Raw genomic sequence first — 18,171 nt, 5'->3', positions numbered from 1 at the left:
TGTCGTGGTGGTTGCAGGTTTGGATGGCTGTTGCTGTACAGCCGGTGCTAGACTCACCAGTTGGGTCGAAGGTTTTTAACTACACATTTCTGGAGGCGAGCCTTTTCTCCAAAAACCGTTCATGGTTTCTATGGTAAGTTTTTTATTATACGCAAACCCCACATTGAAATGCCATATCACAGGAATTTGTCATACTGGCAGCCATAAAAAGTCTATACTCCATGATGTGAGATATCCAACTCTTGCTATGAATTGACCCTGAGCTTTATCAACAGTCATAGCTAAAGCTAAAATTGATAACGGAAAGTTGAGTTTTTTTTATATGATATGGCAGCACTTAATCTGATGGCTTCTAGCACATTAAATATTATACACTTTAATCTGTGCTTCCAGATACTATACTGTTGTTTAATTTTGAGCCATCTTTGTTCTGTGACGTTTGGATGTCTCAATCAACATTAAGACCACGAATAATTTAGTTTGGATTTCCATAAACAAAATCAATATCCGATCCTCTAGCTTCTATTTCAGTAGGTGTCTGTATAGTATAGGGCCCAAAACATATTCCATTATTTCTATGTCGGTAACGAAATCGGCGAATTCTAAATAAGAATTATTTGCTCTCACGTTTCTATTCAGTGTAAACTGTTTCACTAATTGTCAAAATGTCACGAATTGTAAGTTTTTGATACAGTTCTTAAATGAAATGACAATAATAAGGTACAACATGCAAGTTGTCTATAATCATCAAACACCAATACTGTGCAGGAATCGGCCCAAACATTAAACTTTCGTGGTCGCCTGTCATTGGTGTTTAGCGCATTTAGGCCTACTGAGGAACTAGGCACAGACAGACATACATTATCATAATCAGTTATTAATAATGAGCATTTTTAGTCGTTTTATCTCATAACTGTTCACTGGTATACAGAAGACTCATTCTCTGGGATGAGCTTACTTTATCACACTCAAACACTTCACAGTAAAAACATAAAATTAAAGTGATTTTCCCTTTTCAACTTGTAACCTCGAGTTATTCTGAAGTATTTTTCCAAACTCCATTTTTCCATACGACGTTCAAACTGTGCACTTGATAAAATTTACCGTATTAGTTACTACAAGAATAAATAAATCAGAAATTGGAAGTGAAATACATCAAATCTATATAATTAATAACGCTACACGAAACTTTGTCGGTTGAACTCCTCCGCCATTTCTTAACTGATTTTGTCCATTGACGTCTCATTGGAAAGAGCTGTCTCGTAGATTTGCAAACGGGCCAAACATTTTTGAAAAAGTCCCTTGGGCTCTGTCCCAGTGGCTTTGAAAGTTCCCATGTTATCCTTATGAAGAACATAATTGTTTACATTTTGATCAGCTGTATAATTTAATTGCTGTTATTTATTTTTCAATTCAATGAAACGCATTGAGTACATTTATTTACTATTTGAGTTTGTGTAAACATAACCCCAAAGACGGATCGTGTTAGTATGGTTGTATCTTAAATTTGTGTATTTATCGTTGTTTTGTGTCGCTATGACGGATCGTGTTAGCATGATTGTAACTTAAATTTGTGCATTTATCGTTGTTGTGTGTAGCTATAATTAGTTTATTTGTTGTTTTGGCAAATATCCCTATAGGGAAGTAGTTATTAACGTAGGTGGCATTGTAAGACCTGGGAAGTAGCTATTACCGTAGGTGGCACGGTAAGACCTGGACCCGGGACCGATTTACTTTTTCATTTTGATGTCCCCAGAGGCCAAAAACACCATTCGTTCAAATTTTTATATATGTATATATATATATATATATATATATATATATATATATATATATATATATATACGTCCGTGAACGCGATAACTTGAGTAATTTTTGTCCGATTTTGATGAAATTTGGTTTGAAGGTGTAAAGCGGGATAAACTTGAATGAGTTCGCGAACCAGCACGATCGGACCATGGGAACGGGGCTTTACGGGGGGTTTTATGGGGAAAAATTGGTTTTTCTCACTTTTGACCTTCAAAACACAAAATTTCCCGATTTCTCTTTAGACCTTTTTAAAGAGCTTAAAAAAACAAATAATTTAGTATATAAAAGTATTTTTGTTCGATTGTTAGTAACGGAGAAAATTAAAAAAATTGTAAATTTAAAATTCCCATGTTATTCTTATGGAGAATATTGTCAAATGTTGTAGTTTGCTTGTTTATGGATATATTTTGATCAAACTTGGCAAATTTATTTATTTTGTACTAAGCTATCAATATTTTACTCAAAAACACACTTTATTAGTTTCCTTGTAGCAGCAAACCTAGGTACTCGTTAAACCTAATGTTATTAAAATATATTTAACTGAAAATCAATTCAGACAAATGGAAATTCGCTTAGTCGGCAGGTTTGCTGCGGCGGGGGTATTTTTCTTTTAAATGCCTCCGATGCGACGAAAACGGAACGAGGCGTAATCGTGATAACGACCGCAGCTACAGAACAGTGGCGCGAGTCAGCACCTGACCCTGGACAATCTCAACTATTAGGTTACAAATGCTCCCTAACACTACCCCAAAACGACTTTTCGTTCTCAATTGGCCCTCTATCAATGACCTGTGTTGCCTATACAGCGAGGCATTTTGAGAAGGAGAAAACCGGCCAGAATGCTTTAGAATTTGTCAACAAGGAAGATAAACATGGTCTGAGTTACACACCGGTAATCTTTGAGGTGACTCTTTTTAACTCATTGTAAATATGACTGTTATTCATTTTGAAATAACTCCTGTAATACTTTGCAATTGCTCGAATTCGAGCAACATGTACACTAGTTAAAAATTAACAAATGATCACAGCTGATTCAAATATTGCTATTCCATAAGATTGAGATGGGAACTTTAAGGCCTACTTGGGCAAAGGTATTTAGGGGTTGCACAGCTTCAGAGTGAGCTCCACCAAAAATTTCAAAATCGGTTGGTTAAAAAAACCTCTTCCAAATTAATTTTATGGATTAACTAAAATCGTATCGCAATTAACTGAAAATATAATTTTGATAGTATCACAATATGTGAGGGACTCGTCAATGCTGATAAAGTAACAACTGTCAACTGCTAGTCCATACAGTGTGAATATCTACTATTTTAGTATCTAAAGTCAATCAATCTTTCAGAGGTATTCCGTAAAGCAGTTTCATTCAGTGGTGATCGCCGTGGACACCCAACGAACTCAAATTTGGCAACGATTTTAGAAAGAACGACTGTAGTGTTGGTGACAGGCTGGGCAGCGATGGCGGGCGACCTGCCCCCATTCCGCACAAGGACCTGTGAAATCAATTCTTTACGGTTTCCTCTGAAATAAGTCTTACGGTTGAAATTGAAGTAGACTGTTCAAGGCGAGAGCCATATCGGACAAGTGTCCACGGTAACTGGGTAACTAAACTTTGTTTCTTACGCTTTGTCTTATTTTTAGCTTATTTTCCCTAGGTAAGTATCTATTACCGTAGGTGACACGGTACGACCTACACCCAAGACTGATTTACTATTTCCTTTTATTGTACCCAGAGGCTGTTAACATTATTCGTCCAATTTTTATATACAGAAAATACATCAAAAATATAAAATGATATATGTTCGTGAACGCGAGTTACTGTATTTTGTTTGGTTTATATAAAATTTGGCTTGAAGGTGTAAGGCGGGATGAAATTCAATGAGTTCGCGAACCAGAAAGATCAGGTCGTGGAAACGCAGTGTTATAGGGGTTTGAAAATTTAATTTTTTTTTTTCAAATTGTTACAACCATGACCAGTACCCTTCAAACATGGAAAGGTCCAATTTTCATTACGATCATAGTGTTGAGAGTAGAGCTTCAAATAATAAATACTTTGTACATTGATGCGTTTTTGTACACTTAAAGGTTACGAAGAAAATAAATAAACTTTACATTTAAAATCCTCATGTTATTCTTATGTAGAAATATAAAACTGGTGTAGTTTTATTGTTTATGTATATATGATGATTATGTACCAAAACTCAAAATGATTTCCTAGACTTTGTTATTTCATAGCTTTGAGCGGAAAAAATAAGGTTTTATGGTTCTTTGAAGTTGTACAGTTTTAATAAAAAGTCTGGAGACCCCATATTCACTTTTTTATGGGTTACTCCAAGAAAACCAAACTTTGCACACCTCTACACAACATAAAAGTGAATTATTTTGTTGGTATCCCAATTTCGCCCGAAACCCCAAAATGGGATATTTTGTGGCCAGCTCAGAAATTTTTGAGGCATTACATATTTAACATTTTTGAGCTGCCCCAATATGCTTCATTTCGCGTTCCCAGGAGGAATCGTGATACCAACTAAAAATACACTGTTTTTCTTATGAAGTGATAAACCTGGTACAACCCGATAAAATGTTAGCAGGGTATGGTTGTATATTTTTAAGTGGGGTCTCTGAGGTTTATGAAAAATAAAAAAAAACTGCTGCCATTCTGTAATAGGTTGAGATAGAGACCTCAAGTTTTCACCAATATTCTTTTATACTAATGACCTTTAAAATGAGTTGTTACTTGATAGGACTTTATATTTAGAATGTTTGAACTGTCCACAAAATAGTCCATTTTTGGGTTTCGGACAAAATTTGGATATCAACGAAAAAGTATACTTTAATGTTATATAGGTGTGCAGAGTTTGGTTATCCTGGTGTGACCCATTAAAAGTTAATATGGGGTGTCCAGACTTTATATTATCCCTGTGTTACTATATCGTTGAATAAGTTACCTCGGGTAGCTTACCAAACTTATAACGAGATAGGATTTTCGGGCCATCAGGCGAGGTAAGGTGAAGCATGCCACAATTGCAATAGAAATCGTCCGATCCGAGTCCGTGATTCTTCTCACCCCCCCCCCCCCCCCTACAAACTCAAACTACACAGCAAATCAGTGGTTTGGTTGTACGCAGTGATGAAGGCGAGATGGAGGAAGAGGTTGGCGGTGTTATATTATGTTTATAGAAAATACCCCCGCAGCAGCAAACCTGCCGACTAAGCGAATTTCCATTTGTCTGAATTGATTTTCAATTAAACCTATTTAAATAACATTAGGTTTAACGAGTACCTAGGTATGCTGCTACAAGGAAACTAATAAAGTGTATTTTTTACTAAAATATTAATAGCTTAGTATAAAATAAATAAATAAATAAATAAGTTTGATCAAAATATATCCATAAACAAGCAAACTACAACATTTTACAATATTCTCCATAAAAATAACATGGGTTACCGATAATAACTCCGTTACCGATTACCGTAAAAAACATTTTAATATACCAAATTATTTGTTTATTTAAGCTCTTTAAAAAGGTCTAGAGAGAAATTGAGAAATTTTGTGTTTTGAGGGTCAAAAATGAGAAAAGCCAATTTTTACCCCATAAAACCCCCCGTAAAACCCCGTTCCCATGGTCCGATCATGCTGGTTCGCGAACTCATTCAAGTTTATCCCGCCTTACACCTTTAAACCAAATTTCATCAAAATCGGACAAAAATTACTCAAGTTATCGCGTTCACGGACGTATATATATACATATATAAAAATTTGAACGAATGGTGTTTTTGGCCTCTGGGGACATCAAAATGAAAAAGTAAATCGGTCCCGGGCCTAGGTCTTACCGTGCCACCTACGGTAATAGCTACCCTATAGGGAAATTCGCAACAAAATAAAACAACAAAGTTTACAATAAACAAATAGGTGTAACAACATTACATAAATGTATTTCCCTAACACCCACATACCTAACACACACATACACCTTCTTGCTGCACCCAGGCCTAATACACGCCATCCCGCCACACCACGGTCATCCGGTTGAGGTAATATTGTTTCAGCGCCACCCTCAGTCGGGATCGGTTTCTAAGGATTTAATCGGATAAGGTACAGAGTTCCAAAGGCGGCATGTAGTTACTACAAAAGATTTGTTATAAACAGTCGTCCTGTGATGTGGAATACGCAGCGTGGACGAGCCAGAGCGAATATTTCTTGCGCCTCTTTCACCCAAATATTTTAACTTGTTGGCTAGATTATTTGGAGTTCCAAGATTGATGGCTGGATGAGTAATTAAAAGTATTCGGATATATCACGAGAATCGGGCGTAAACTCAAAACAAAACAAAACTGGGAGAGTGGAGGGGCGAGGACTAGGGAGGGTTGAGATGAGGCCAATTAGACCAATGTTACCAACGCTACCAACTGTAATTTCCTCAACAGGGTATTTGAAATCCCCAACAAATTGGTAAGTGTAGTAAAGATTTACCAATTACTAGACAATTGGTAAGTGCAAGTTGGTAAGTCTAGTAAAGATTTATGTAACTACATTTTGAATAAAATAGGTCTAATAACACAGCCACAAAACAATCTCACAAACAGCTTTAAAATAAACTTTTTGGAAGATAAAAAATATTGATTGATACAAAAATATCATTGTATTATTCATCGGATTACATCTCACAACAAATAAATGTGTGATCAAATAAACAGACTGTTATTTACTTGCAAAGCAACAAGCTACTTAAAAATACGTTGTCTCCCAAAAGAATTAATACATTAAATAAAATATAATAAGTTTTACTTCTGTAAAATGTTGCCAAATCAAATAATATCAGGTTGATTAAATAATTGCACGTCCTGTAAACACCTAGACACAAAAATACTAAACTCTGCATGGATGTTTAAAACCTGTAGCAATTTTTATGAACATCGGCAAAGTGAGCGGATTTGAGATCATTGATCACGCGTATGAATACAATACTACCAAAAAGTAAACTATTTGGGTTAGTTTTCGAGTGATTCTTGTGGCGTCCGCATGTATTCTTATCAGTAGTTGCGTGAAAAAAGTGCGTACTCTAATTTGGGGTTGTTAACTGTATAGTGTATATGTGTGCATTCGCATTTGAAAGCATGGACAAAGAAGTATCGGTAAATATAATTTTCAATTAACTGAATATTCTATACTAATAATTATCCCCAAGTGTCTTGTTTACCGTTTGTTCGCAATCATTTACACTTTAATACCTCGGAAACAGTGATACATTAAAAATAAAAAGGGTTGTACTGTTTTCAAGATATCTAGATCTATTATAATTCAATTAAAGTAATCTTAACCTAAACGTTTTTTGTTCAGTAGTCAGTCGAAGTGAGCGAAGAAGAAATAAAGGAGTGATCAGTGTTCAGAAATCTGTTTTGCAAACAGAGAACTGCACAATAATGGAGTTCTCGGGTTTTGTTACGGTACTCCAGAATGTCCACAGATTAAATAAACGAGGATTGCATTTTAACACAATGTAAATGATTTATTTACCCAGTACGTTTACTGTAGTGATTGTAGAAGGTTATTTGAAAAACTGGCAAAACATCGAGCTATTATATCTCACTATGGTTTTTGGTTTGGACATGATGAGTGATGATAATAATTAAAGAGCTAATGGTTGGTTGATTAGTTAACAGTATAAACGATCAATTATCTAATGCAAATATGTTTATAATATCGTAAATCATCAAATACAATTTTTGGCTAGGTGGGTTGCTAGATGATTATTTTGCTCGCCTAAAAACTAGAATGTCGGCGTTTCCATCCTGAAAAAAGTCAGTTGTGTTTTGATGGTTCGGAACTGGACGTAGCTACCCTTGATCATTTTGACTATGCTGCTAGCGGTAGCGGGCGTTGCACGAAGAATCTCTCAGTTTCTCAGAACGCGCGTTGGCAAAAGCGCGGGCGCTGCATGTGTACGCAGATAATTGGTTGCTTCGTTGATTGTGTTTCAAGAACGCGCTCCCATGTCTACTACGAAGTCTTACGAAACTGTTAACTTGTATAGATGTTACAACGACGATTGATTTAGACCAGTTACACCGATCATCATCAGGCCCATTCAGATACCGTATTTTAGAGAATCTCTCTTAGTGGGAGTTTTTTTATCATAGGTCTCATGGTAAAACTTGGACCCGAGACCGATGCCCGCTTTAATGTCCCCTGTGGTCAAAAACACCATCCGTTCAAATTAATTTGTTCTGTTAGCACGTTAACTCAAGTTATACCTTTAGCAAAGCTGCAGACTAGGGGAATTTCTATTTGCCAGATTGGATTTTTACATTTCCTTTTTGTCCTTTTTTCCATGCCAGATTTATTCCCTATTTAAATAACATTAAATTTAAAGAGTACTTTTCTTCATCAGGGAGGATAATAAAGTGTGTTCTGTAGTAAAATGTGAATAGCTTGATAAGAAATTAATAATTTTAAAGCTTGATCAAAATACATCCATAGACGGGTCGCTGGAATTTTATCCCCCTGGAATTTTGCCCCCTGGGCAAAGCTGACGTCACTATGACATAGTAACCTGAGTGGCCAAAAGTTTGTTCGCAGCCGGAATTTTACCCCCGCGGATTTGGAAGTATAATGAAAATAGACAGAGCGTGATTAATTAGATTAGCGATAAAAACCGGAATTTTACTCCCTGTCCATATAACTAGCGTTTAGACAACTGAAGATGTACGGGCCTAATTTTTATCCCCGGAATTTTACCCCCAGGCCGATTTTAGAAATTGAATGATTGATTTTTCTTAATTCTGAATTTAATTAATTGTAAACATTTTATTATTTAGTAGCCTATCTTTATTTATTTATTTTGTAATCTCAACTAAGTAAACAGAATTTGCTGTTTAATTTTGATGTTCGGGATTTGCGTTTGGGGCGAACTGTTGGTTAATAAGTATGTAAAATAAACTGAGTAGCTCATTTAAATGATGATTGGGTGGACATTTTTTAAACGAATTTATTGTACCATCGTGAAAAACGATGTATTTAGTTTCTATTGTACAATAACACAATAATCTTGTTTCTTCAGGCACAAACCATGTGATATATATAGTTTGTAATGAGAAAGGTCGTCGAAATACATGTTGTGAAATTTAGTTGTAGGCATCCGGTACAATGTATTCGACCAATTGTTGTGTTGACTAATACTAGAATCTCAAAATTAAAATTAAAAACCTGTTCGATTAGTTAATGTTACAAATAAATTAATATAGGCTACTTTATAATAAAATGTTAACTATTAATTTAAACAGAAGATAATTAATCGTTCTCACTAATTTATATATCTGGCCAGGGGGTAAAATTCCGGGGGTAAAAATCCGGGCCGTACACTCTAGGTTGTTATAATTTGATGTGTTCTGATTAAATTCACAACCGTGAAAATATATGTTTAATTCCGCGTTTAATCCATCGAGCTGATGTCGCGAAACTCAAAAGTTCGCGGCCGGAATTTTACCCCCTGGTTTGTGACGTCACGTTTGCCCAGGGGGTAAAATTCCAGGGGGATAAAAATCCGCTACCCCCCCCCCATAGACAAGTAAACAACACAGCTTACTTATTATACATGAGAATAACATGGGAATTTTTAATTTTAATTTTTTAAATTTCATCCGCAACCAATAAACGTTATCACTAACTTCAAGTTACTAAATTATTTGTTTTTCTTAAGCTCAACTAAATGATATACAAAATTTGGGAAATACGGTTCTATGTTTTGAGAGGGAAAAAGATTAAACCCAGATTTAACCCCATAAAACCCTCCATAAATCCCCGTTCCCATACTCATCATGATCGTTCGTGATCTCGTTCGAATAAACGTATGTTTGTACCAAATTATTGGAAATCGGATGATTTTAGTCGAGTTGGAGTTACTGTCCCCCTAGCGGGACTTGCTTTGTGCTATTGTCCCCTCAGCGGCACACGTTATCTGGGTATCTCTCTCCTACTGTTGGGGGGTTTCGGGGGGTAGTATTCCAATCTCGGACACGGCTCCCATATTTGTTAGTTGACAGATTTCATAACGTCATGTTCCACCTGGGGGGATGGTTTTCCAGGGGGTAGTATTCTTTATCCCCTATCAGGCTGTGCACACCAAAATACTGTAGTCGAAAATGTCCAGTAATCCTTTTTTTTATTTCGGCTTGATTTTGTCATAATCTGCCATTTTGTAATAAAAAAGATAAATCAAAGCTTTTTGGTCAACTTATATTTTTATGAAACTTGGTACCCAAAGCAATAAATTCTTTTCTACACTTACACAGCATGAATTTCTTATAAATAGTCAAAAGGTTTTGTAAATGCAGCTAAAAAGGTAAACGCATTGAGTATAAACATAACATGTATGTTACGTTTATACTCAATGGTTAACGCAATTGATTTTTTATAATAAAAATTATTAAATGCTATAGGGGTTCGTCGGTATATCGGGCCAAACCATTAGGTCCAACACAAGTTTAAAATAGATGAATATAAAAAATGAAATTTTGAAGATGATTGGTAAATCTTTATTACGCTTTTATCGCACTCACAAACCTACGTTCGACAGTCACTGTCAGGCAGGGAGAATGCTCGTGTTATACGCTATATTTTAACCATGCTTCACCCAAAGGGCCAAATTACATACTCACCATAAATATCTATACTAATTTGTCCTGTTTTTCTAAAACAATTTTGTTAGAGTTTATAATAGCATGTCTATACTCCTTTTATCTATGATAATGTTACAATTTATATACATATTGTATATTACAATTAGGGATCTCAATCTCCGAATCCTGGCCGATTTTTCATACCTTGGCATCCGGATTGGCCTTTTTTTTATCATGGGTCTAACGGGATTACAAAACCTTAAGTTTTTCCTAACATTTTGTCAAAAGGATTTTTTTACATGGAACGCGAAGAACGCATTTGAGATGGCAAACTACGCGGCAATTGGTTAGCGAAGCATTATTTTCTTAATAATAATATCAATATGGTAAGCCTTAATAAAATGTGCTATAAATACAAAAGTTTATTTATAGTTGCAATTCTAGTAACTAACATCCCCGGGCACTCAATTCAGAGCGTTTATCGTTTACGATCTCAAAAATATTAGGCCTACAAATAATACTACAGATCATCAGGAAAGGTCTTCTGCTATGCCAGCGTTTCTGTGGTATTTTGTAAAGATTAGGTTTAGGCCTATCGTCATGGAAAAAGTGCGCGGTACATAACCAGAGAACCTCTGCTACACTCCGTTTTTAGCAAACGTAAATATACAGTATGATGATCTAATATAACTGAACCTTGACTTTCTACAAGTGATTGTATTGGGCATACAGAGCGGCAGATATGGACATACTGCAAGACAGTCTTAACTTAAGTAAATAAAATTTACCTTTAAAAATTGCATAACCAAAAATATTCAGTCTGCACAACAGGTTAGCATTAGTATACGGGCAAGGTCACATGAAATGACTGTTTCCGGCGTCGAAGAGTTTCCGGCACACGCCCACGCCACAAACATTACCGCACATCGTAACACAGCATATATTGTTTGTAGAACAGAAACAGGCACACAAGAACAGGAACAGAACAACTATTGTAACGGAGACATGCTACATAAGCGTCGTCAAGCAACCCACAATAACACTGCCAGAATCATCAGACTAATAGACACTAACCACACCAGCGTCGTCAATCAACCCATTATAACATTGCTAGAATCACCATACATCTTAACAGACACTAACCACACCACTACACCAGCGTCATCAATGAACCCACTATAACACTTCTTGAATAACAAGACATCGTAACAGACACTAACCACACCAGCGTCGTCAATCAACCCACTTTAACAATGCGAGAATCACAAGACATCGTAACAGACACTGACCGCAACAGCGTCGTCAATCAACCCACTTTAACACTGCGAGAATCACACGACATCGTTACAGACACTAACCGCACCAGCGTCGTCAATCAACCCACTATAACACTGCCATATCACCAGACATCGTAGACACTAACCGGACCAGCGTCGTCAATCAACCCACTATAACACTGCCAGAATCACTAGACATCATTACAGACACTAACCGCACCAGCGTCGTCAATCAACCCACTATAACACTGCCAGAATCACTAGACATCATTACAGACACTAACCGCACCAGCGTCGTCAATCAACCCACTTTAAACACTGCCAGATCACCAGACATCGTAGACACTAACCGGACCAGCGTCGCCAATCAACCCACTTTAAACACTGCCAGATCACCAGACATCGTAGACACTAACCGGACCAGCGTCGCCAATCAACCCACTATAACACTGCCAGAATCACTAGACATCGTAACAGACACTAACCGCACCAGCGTCGTCCACCATTATCTAACAGCAAACTGGACCAAGGTGTCGTGCTAAAGTACCAGTGTGCAAAATTTCAAGATGATATAATATAAAGGTATTCTTGAATTTTGTTCAAAAATCCGATGTATTAAGCACCTGTATGAAAACTAATTTCTTTCCTTCAATAAAACTACCTGTTCTGTAGCTTGGCGGCGGAATTGAAATCTAGCTTTGGTTGAGTCAACTGTAGAATGTTCTGAAAGTGCAACTTTTTTGTCCTAACACTCACTCGTAGCACAGACAATGGAATATACCTCGTAGCTTTATCGAAGTTTACTTCAAATCAGCTGTTTTGCAGACATCTTTTTATAGATAGGTTAATTGAATGTATATTTTGGGATCCGTCGGTCAGCCGGCGGCTGCAACAAAAACACATGTTTCTCTTAAGTTTCAGTACATATAAAGCGGGTAATTTAAGAAATTTTAAAACGCACAATATCCATTCTCTTTACTTATCAACTGCCGATGGATCGCCCCCTAGCGTCATAACTACTGATTAGTAAGTATTGATGAACAGAGTGACTGCTGAGCGCAATGGGTAGGTGTCCCAAAATCTCACCTTATCTCTCTTTTGCCAATTAAAATCTATTTTCATTTCATTCTATTAAAAATATCGCATTGATCCCTTATCAATGATTTTATAATGACCAATTTTCTATCTATTAAAATACTGTATTGTATGTACCACATACAATATTGTATTGTAATGACACATTTTTTCACTTAATTCTGTTTGACAACTAGTTTGTTGGTTTGTTGGTAAAATGTTTCTTGCACTAGCCATGGACTGGCTGTAGGTGGTATATGTAGTACGACATTCGAGCGCATCAGCACATCCCACCACGCCTCACTCCAAGAATGCGGCCCCTACTTCCACACATCCACTTCCACATCCACACTCGCTCCTTACTCCATCCACTATTGTTATCCACACTAACTCTCCCGCTCTCTCTTATTTACAGTAATTATCTAATTTCACATCGCTAAACCAGTTTCTTTTTGGATATTTTCGTAGGTATTTCGCTAAACGAATCATAGTATCTACTTAGTTACGTGTATTTTATTTTAATTTACGGGTATTTAAATTGCCACCTTTCGATAGTGGATGCATAGAATATGATATATTCGCTTATTCATCCAGTGTGTTTTGTCCAAACTTATTGATGAACAATGTAGGCTACTTGTTGTATTTCCGATGTGAGGTGTAGGTAAAATATGCTGCTGGTAAAATTGGGGTTGTTTGTCATAACTTTGATATTTTGATGTTTTACACACCGTAGTTTTTTTAGTTTTTGTTTACGCTAGGCACGAGCCTGGGATTGTTTTTCACATTACTTCAGGCTAGACCTAGGGGTTGCGGCATTACCACTTAGATAATATCAGTAGTACGTTTTCTGTGATAATATCCATTGGTGATTTGGCGGAATTTGAACCCGGGACCTCTTGGACCGAAATCCCGGGCCAGACCCCCTAACAACATGAATGTATATTTTGGGATCCGTCGGTCAACAACCCACATTTGGAGCATTTGAATCCTTGCTGGAACTGATTCCCTATAGGCTACAACTTGCTGTGCCTTGCTGGAACTGATTCCCCTATAGGCTACACCTTGCTGTGCCTTGCTGGAACTGATTCCCTATAGGCTACAACTTGCTGTGCCTTGCTGGAACTGATTCCCTATAGGCTACACCTTGCTGTGCCTTGCTGGAACTGATTCCCTATAGGCTACACCTTGCTGTGCCTTGCTGGAACTGATTCCCTATAGGCTACACCTTGCTGTGCCTTGCTGGAACTGATTATCCAAGGGCTACACCTCATTGTTCTTTCCTGGAGATTAATGAGTTTATCTTTGAAAGTTTAAACTGATTTTAAAAATAATTAAAATAAATATTAGAACCACTACACATCGTTGTAAAGAGTAGAACAATCGACATGCCTTTTCAGCTCCTCCTCTCGCGATAAAACCTAAGTAAATATAAGTACTGTACAACCTTTCAGTGGGTTCAGTTGTCAAATCACGGTGACTTTTACAAAAATGTGCCCTCTTTGGCCTCTTCGCAATGTAATGAGAGTGGATACTTGGCCATTGATGGGTTCATACCTCCACGGCTGAGCTTATTGTTTTACTACCGACCTCGACCTGGCATGATTTTGTGACAAGTCGAGGGAAATGCGGAATACTATCCCCCGGAAAAACTACCATCCCAGGTGAAACGTGACGTCACGAAATTTGCCAACTAACCAATACGGGAGCCGTGTCCGAGACTGGAATACTACCCCTAGCAAAATTTGATGCTATGTTATTGTAATTTTAATTCGAGTAATTCCGTTTGATAACAGAAAAGGCATGTGGGGAATATCATACCGTATTTTGAAATGTAACAGCAAGTTTGGTTGGTTAGGTTAGGTTAGTTTAGAACAGTATGACAACGAAACTTGAGTGTCCGTGACTGGATCTCTGACGTCAACATGACGTAGGAACCTGCATTGGTGGTAGTTGTCCGGGGGCCCAAGTCGAGCCTAGTCGAGGTCACAAAAACTCGGATACATCTTGAACACTGATATAAAAACCGATTATTGTTATATTAGTCTACATTAACACATATCTCGATTTCTCAACTGTTTTCAGTAAAGTTTACACGTAGGAATTATTTTTAGACATAGTATTGATATTTTAAATTTAAAATAAAAACTTCACCTATATTTTTGAATTTTTATTTTAATATGGCCTTTTGCCAGCTATGCTGGCATTACCACACACATCACAAAAACTGAAGGTTATGTCTATGTTTACAATAATAAATTTTAAAATATAACCTATGGTTAGTTAAATATGAAAAAATATTTATGTGTCTAATGATGCCAACATAGCTGGCGAAATGCCTCATGAAAATAAAAAATCAAAAATATTGGTGATGTTTTTATTTCAAATTTGAATAAAACCCAATACTACCAGTTCTTGATGAAGGTCTTATTGATACTTAAAATGATACTTAGGAGGTTGGCCATCAAAACAACTCTCTGTACAATCTAAATATTAGTAACACAACCATCAAAAGTTATCTTATTATATTTGCGAATTAAATATTTTCAATGATTAAGAAGACGAACATTTTTTGAACTTAATACGACTATAAGGCTCCAACGTATCTATGAAAATCCTTCTCCCCTCACAGAAACTGAAATCTCCCAACAAAGTGCAAACGAGTCAAAATCCATCAAGTCAACTTTAGGGTGACAGACAACTTAACAGCTAAGCAGTTGCTTCAGTAATCTAACTCAGAAAACAGCTAAATGGATGGCACAAAAGGAAGTCCAAGTAAAACAACGAAGAAACAAAAAAATCAACAGGCATTGTATATTGCAAATTGTATATTGCTTCTTGTGCCGCCCAAAGGGCCAAACACTTTATTTATATAATAAATAAAAGAATACGATCCCCGTTGTTTTGGGGAAAATTCCATACCCCTAGTCAGTAGTTGACAATACAGTCATCTCTGAGTTCCAATTCAACGTACCGTTATGAGCTCACAAAATGAACCTTAAATTTCGGGTAATTTGTGGTAGCAGTGAAATGGAACTGGTGCTGGATGATGGGAATAATGTAACTTCCTCTCCCCTCTCCCTTTCTATACGTAACTTTTATAATCAGTTTATTTCATTACAGCTTCATAGCTAATAGCTTGATCTTAGATATGGATGCAAATTGTTAAGTTTCATACAATACTGATATTCCCAGCAATGTTCATTTGAATTTTAGGATGTGTTTATTTTTCTGTTCAAGCGTGCTGTTATTGCATTGAAGTTTCGTTGAACAGAAACATACAAGTAATAAGTATCATTAAAAACGTAGTGAGTATGAAGGTTTTGTGGTAAAAAAAATAGTTCCGTTCCGTGATCTATTCCAGAAAAAAATACGTTTTGTCCGCCTTTATTTTTTGAGACCTTAGGAAGTACCGCAAACTACCTACTACTACTAATAATCTAATATGTATACAAATAAATACTATAACAAATACAAAAATACAATCTATACAATCATATCAATATGCTTCTTAACTGCAATCTCTCTGGAACCAATTCTAGTATGATACCAATCTGTTTATAGATAAATATATCGGGTAGTGGTACGGGAGTAGGCCCATTTTTGTACACTGCTGGTTGATAATTATAAACCAAAAGGTCTTCTTAGTCGGACCAATCTATTAGTATCTATTTTGTGAGTTTTCTTATTAAAAACTTGTACAAGCAATGTACAAGCTTGTTGTTTCCCAATCTACGAAATACAGTTCAGCCAGCATTATTACCGGGTCGATATAAAGTTTGACGTGGTTTACAGTATTGTCATGGACAGATTGCAGTAAACTTTGGAAACTTAGATCAGAGATGTGACGAAGATAGGTTTAGTGTCATGAATATAAAAGTTACTCTTACTTAATGAATTAACATAAAATTCACACATATATAATTAAGATTCCTTTAAGATTATTATTAGGATGAAACTGGGGGATAGTAAGTACAGTATGTACCAAATGCAACTTTTAAAATCAATATTAACATCCTTTTATAAAAGAAAATTGTGGCCTTATCAATGGTACAGTCTTATCATGAGATGTTCCTTTTAGACTCAAGTTTAATTGACACAAACAAACTAAGGGTATATGTATAATTTCAGTTGAATTCGATGGAAGGTAACGTGTGTGGTGAGGCGGAGGCGAAGGCGAAAGCCATGCCGAGCGACTGTGAAGATGTTCAAGGCGTGGTTGTCGTGAAGGTCCCGGAGTCAAGATGGACATGGACCGTGTCGCAATCCCCGGGAGAAGGGAGGCGCAGGCGCAGGTGCCGAAGGGGGAACCTCGGCAGAACCGGTTTGACTGGTGAATCTCAACACGCCTTATGTAATAATTATTCCGTGTGCTTCTTCGTATGGGCGAGTTGCGTAACACTTTCACGGTATGGCAGGCGATCGTGGGAACCTCGGTACGGACTCCTTTCGCTACATCACCTTGCTGGAACTGATTCTCCATAGGCTACACCTCACCGTACCTTGCTGGAACTGATTCCCCATAGGCTACACCTCACCGTACCTTGCTGGAACTGATTCCCCATAGGCTACACCTCACCGTACCTTGCTGGAACTGATTCCCCATAGGCTACACCTCACGGTACCTTGCTGGAACTGATTCTCCATAGGCTACACCTCACGGTACCTTGCTGGAACTGATTCTCCATAGGCTACACCTCACGGTACCTTGCTGGAACTGATTCTCCATAGGCTACACCTCACGGTACCTTGCTGGAACTGATTCCCCATAGGCTACACCTCACCGTACCTTGCTGGAACTGATTCCCCATAGGCTACACCTCACGGTACCTTGCTGGAACTGATTCCCCATAGGCAACACCTCACCGTACCTTGCTGGAACTGATTCCTCATAGGCTACACCTCACGGTACCTTGCTGGAACAGATTTTCCAAGGGCTACACCTCGCTGTTCTTTGCTGGAACTGATTCCCCATAGGCTACACCTCGCTGTACCTTGCTGGAACTGATTCCCCATAGGCTACACTTCACTGTTCTTTGCTGGAACTGAAAGTCTCTTCTACAAGTGACAAATATTTTAATTATGTATCCATACGAATATTCACACAAGCATTCAATTTGTTTTTCAACTAACTTAAGCAGTCTTGACATCTTGACACTTAACACACGTCATCTTGACATTGTACACGTAATATTAATAATTATTTGTATAAAACGGTGTTATGGATAAATAAATAGATAATGAAGCAAATAAGTTTCTTAGATTTTATTATTTTTGTTCTAGGATGAGCCTGAGAGCACAAGCAGACGATGGAAAGGGGTAAACTCCAAAGGCTGCTCTTCCTACTCGCCTCTGGGGGACGAGCCCACAGCCGCTCGCGAGGTTAGGGCCATTC

The 18,171-nt window shown here is 37.2% G+C and overlaps 1 protein-coding gene across 2 annotated transcripts in view; it reads left to right on the top strand.

Annotated features, from left to right (window-relative positions):
- LOC128998209 (Krueppel-like factor 8) overlaps window positions 1-18,171 on the top strand; it is a 56,871-nt gene that overhangs the window by 22,570 nt on the left and 16,130 nt on the right. For both annotated transcript variants that reach the window (XM_054424233.1, XM_054424232.1), the window contains exons 2-3: window positions 18-133; window positions 18,060-18,158. In XM_054424233.1, the coding sequence (XP_054280208.1) occupies window positions 122-133; window positions 18,060-18,158 (111 nt within the window). In that variant the 5' untranslated portion in view covers window positions 18-121. The remainder of the gene's footprint in view (window positions 1-17; window positions 134-18,059; window positions 18,159-18,171) is intronic.

This window comes from Macrosteles quadrilineatus, unplaced genomic scaffold (genome assembly GCF_028750875.1).
Source record: "Macrosteles quadrilineatus isolate MER2022 unplaced genomic scaffold, UCM_ALF_1.0 Scaffold_7__1_contigs__length_78375512, whole genome shotgun sequence".
In the NCBI taxonomy this organism is placed as follows: Eukaryota; Metazoa; Arthropoda; class Insecta; order Hemiptera; family Cicadellidae; genus Macrosteles; species Macrosteles quadrilineatus.
Note: the sequence above shows the minus strand (reverse complement) of the source record. Positions and strands in the feature narration are given on the sequence as shown.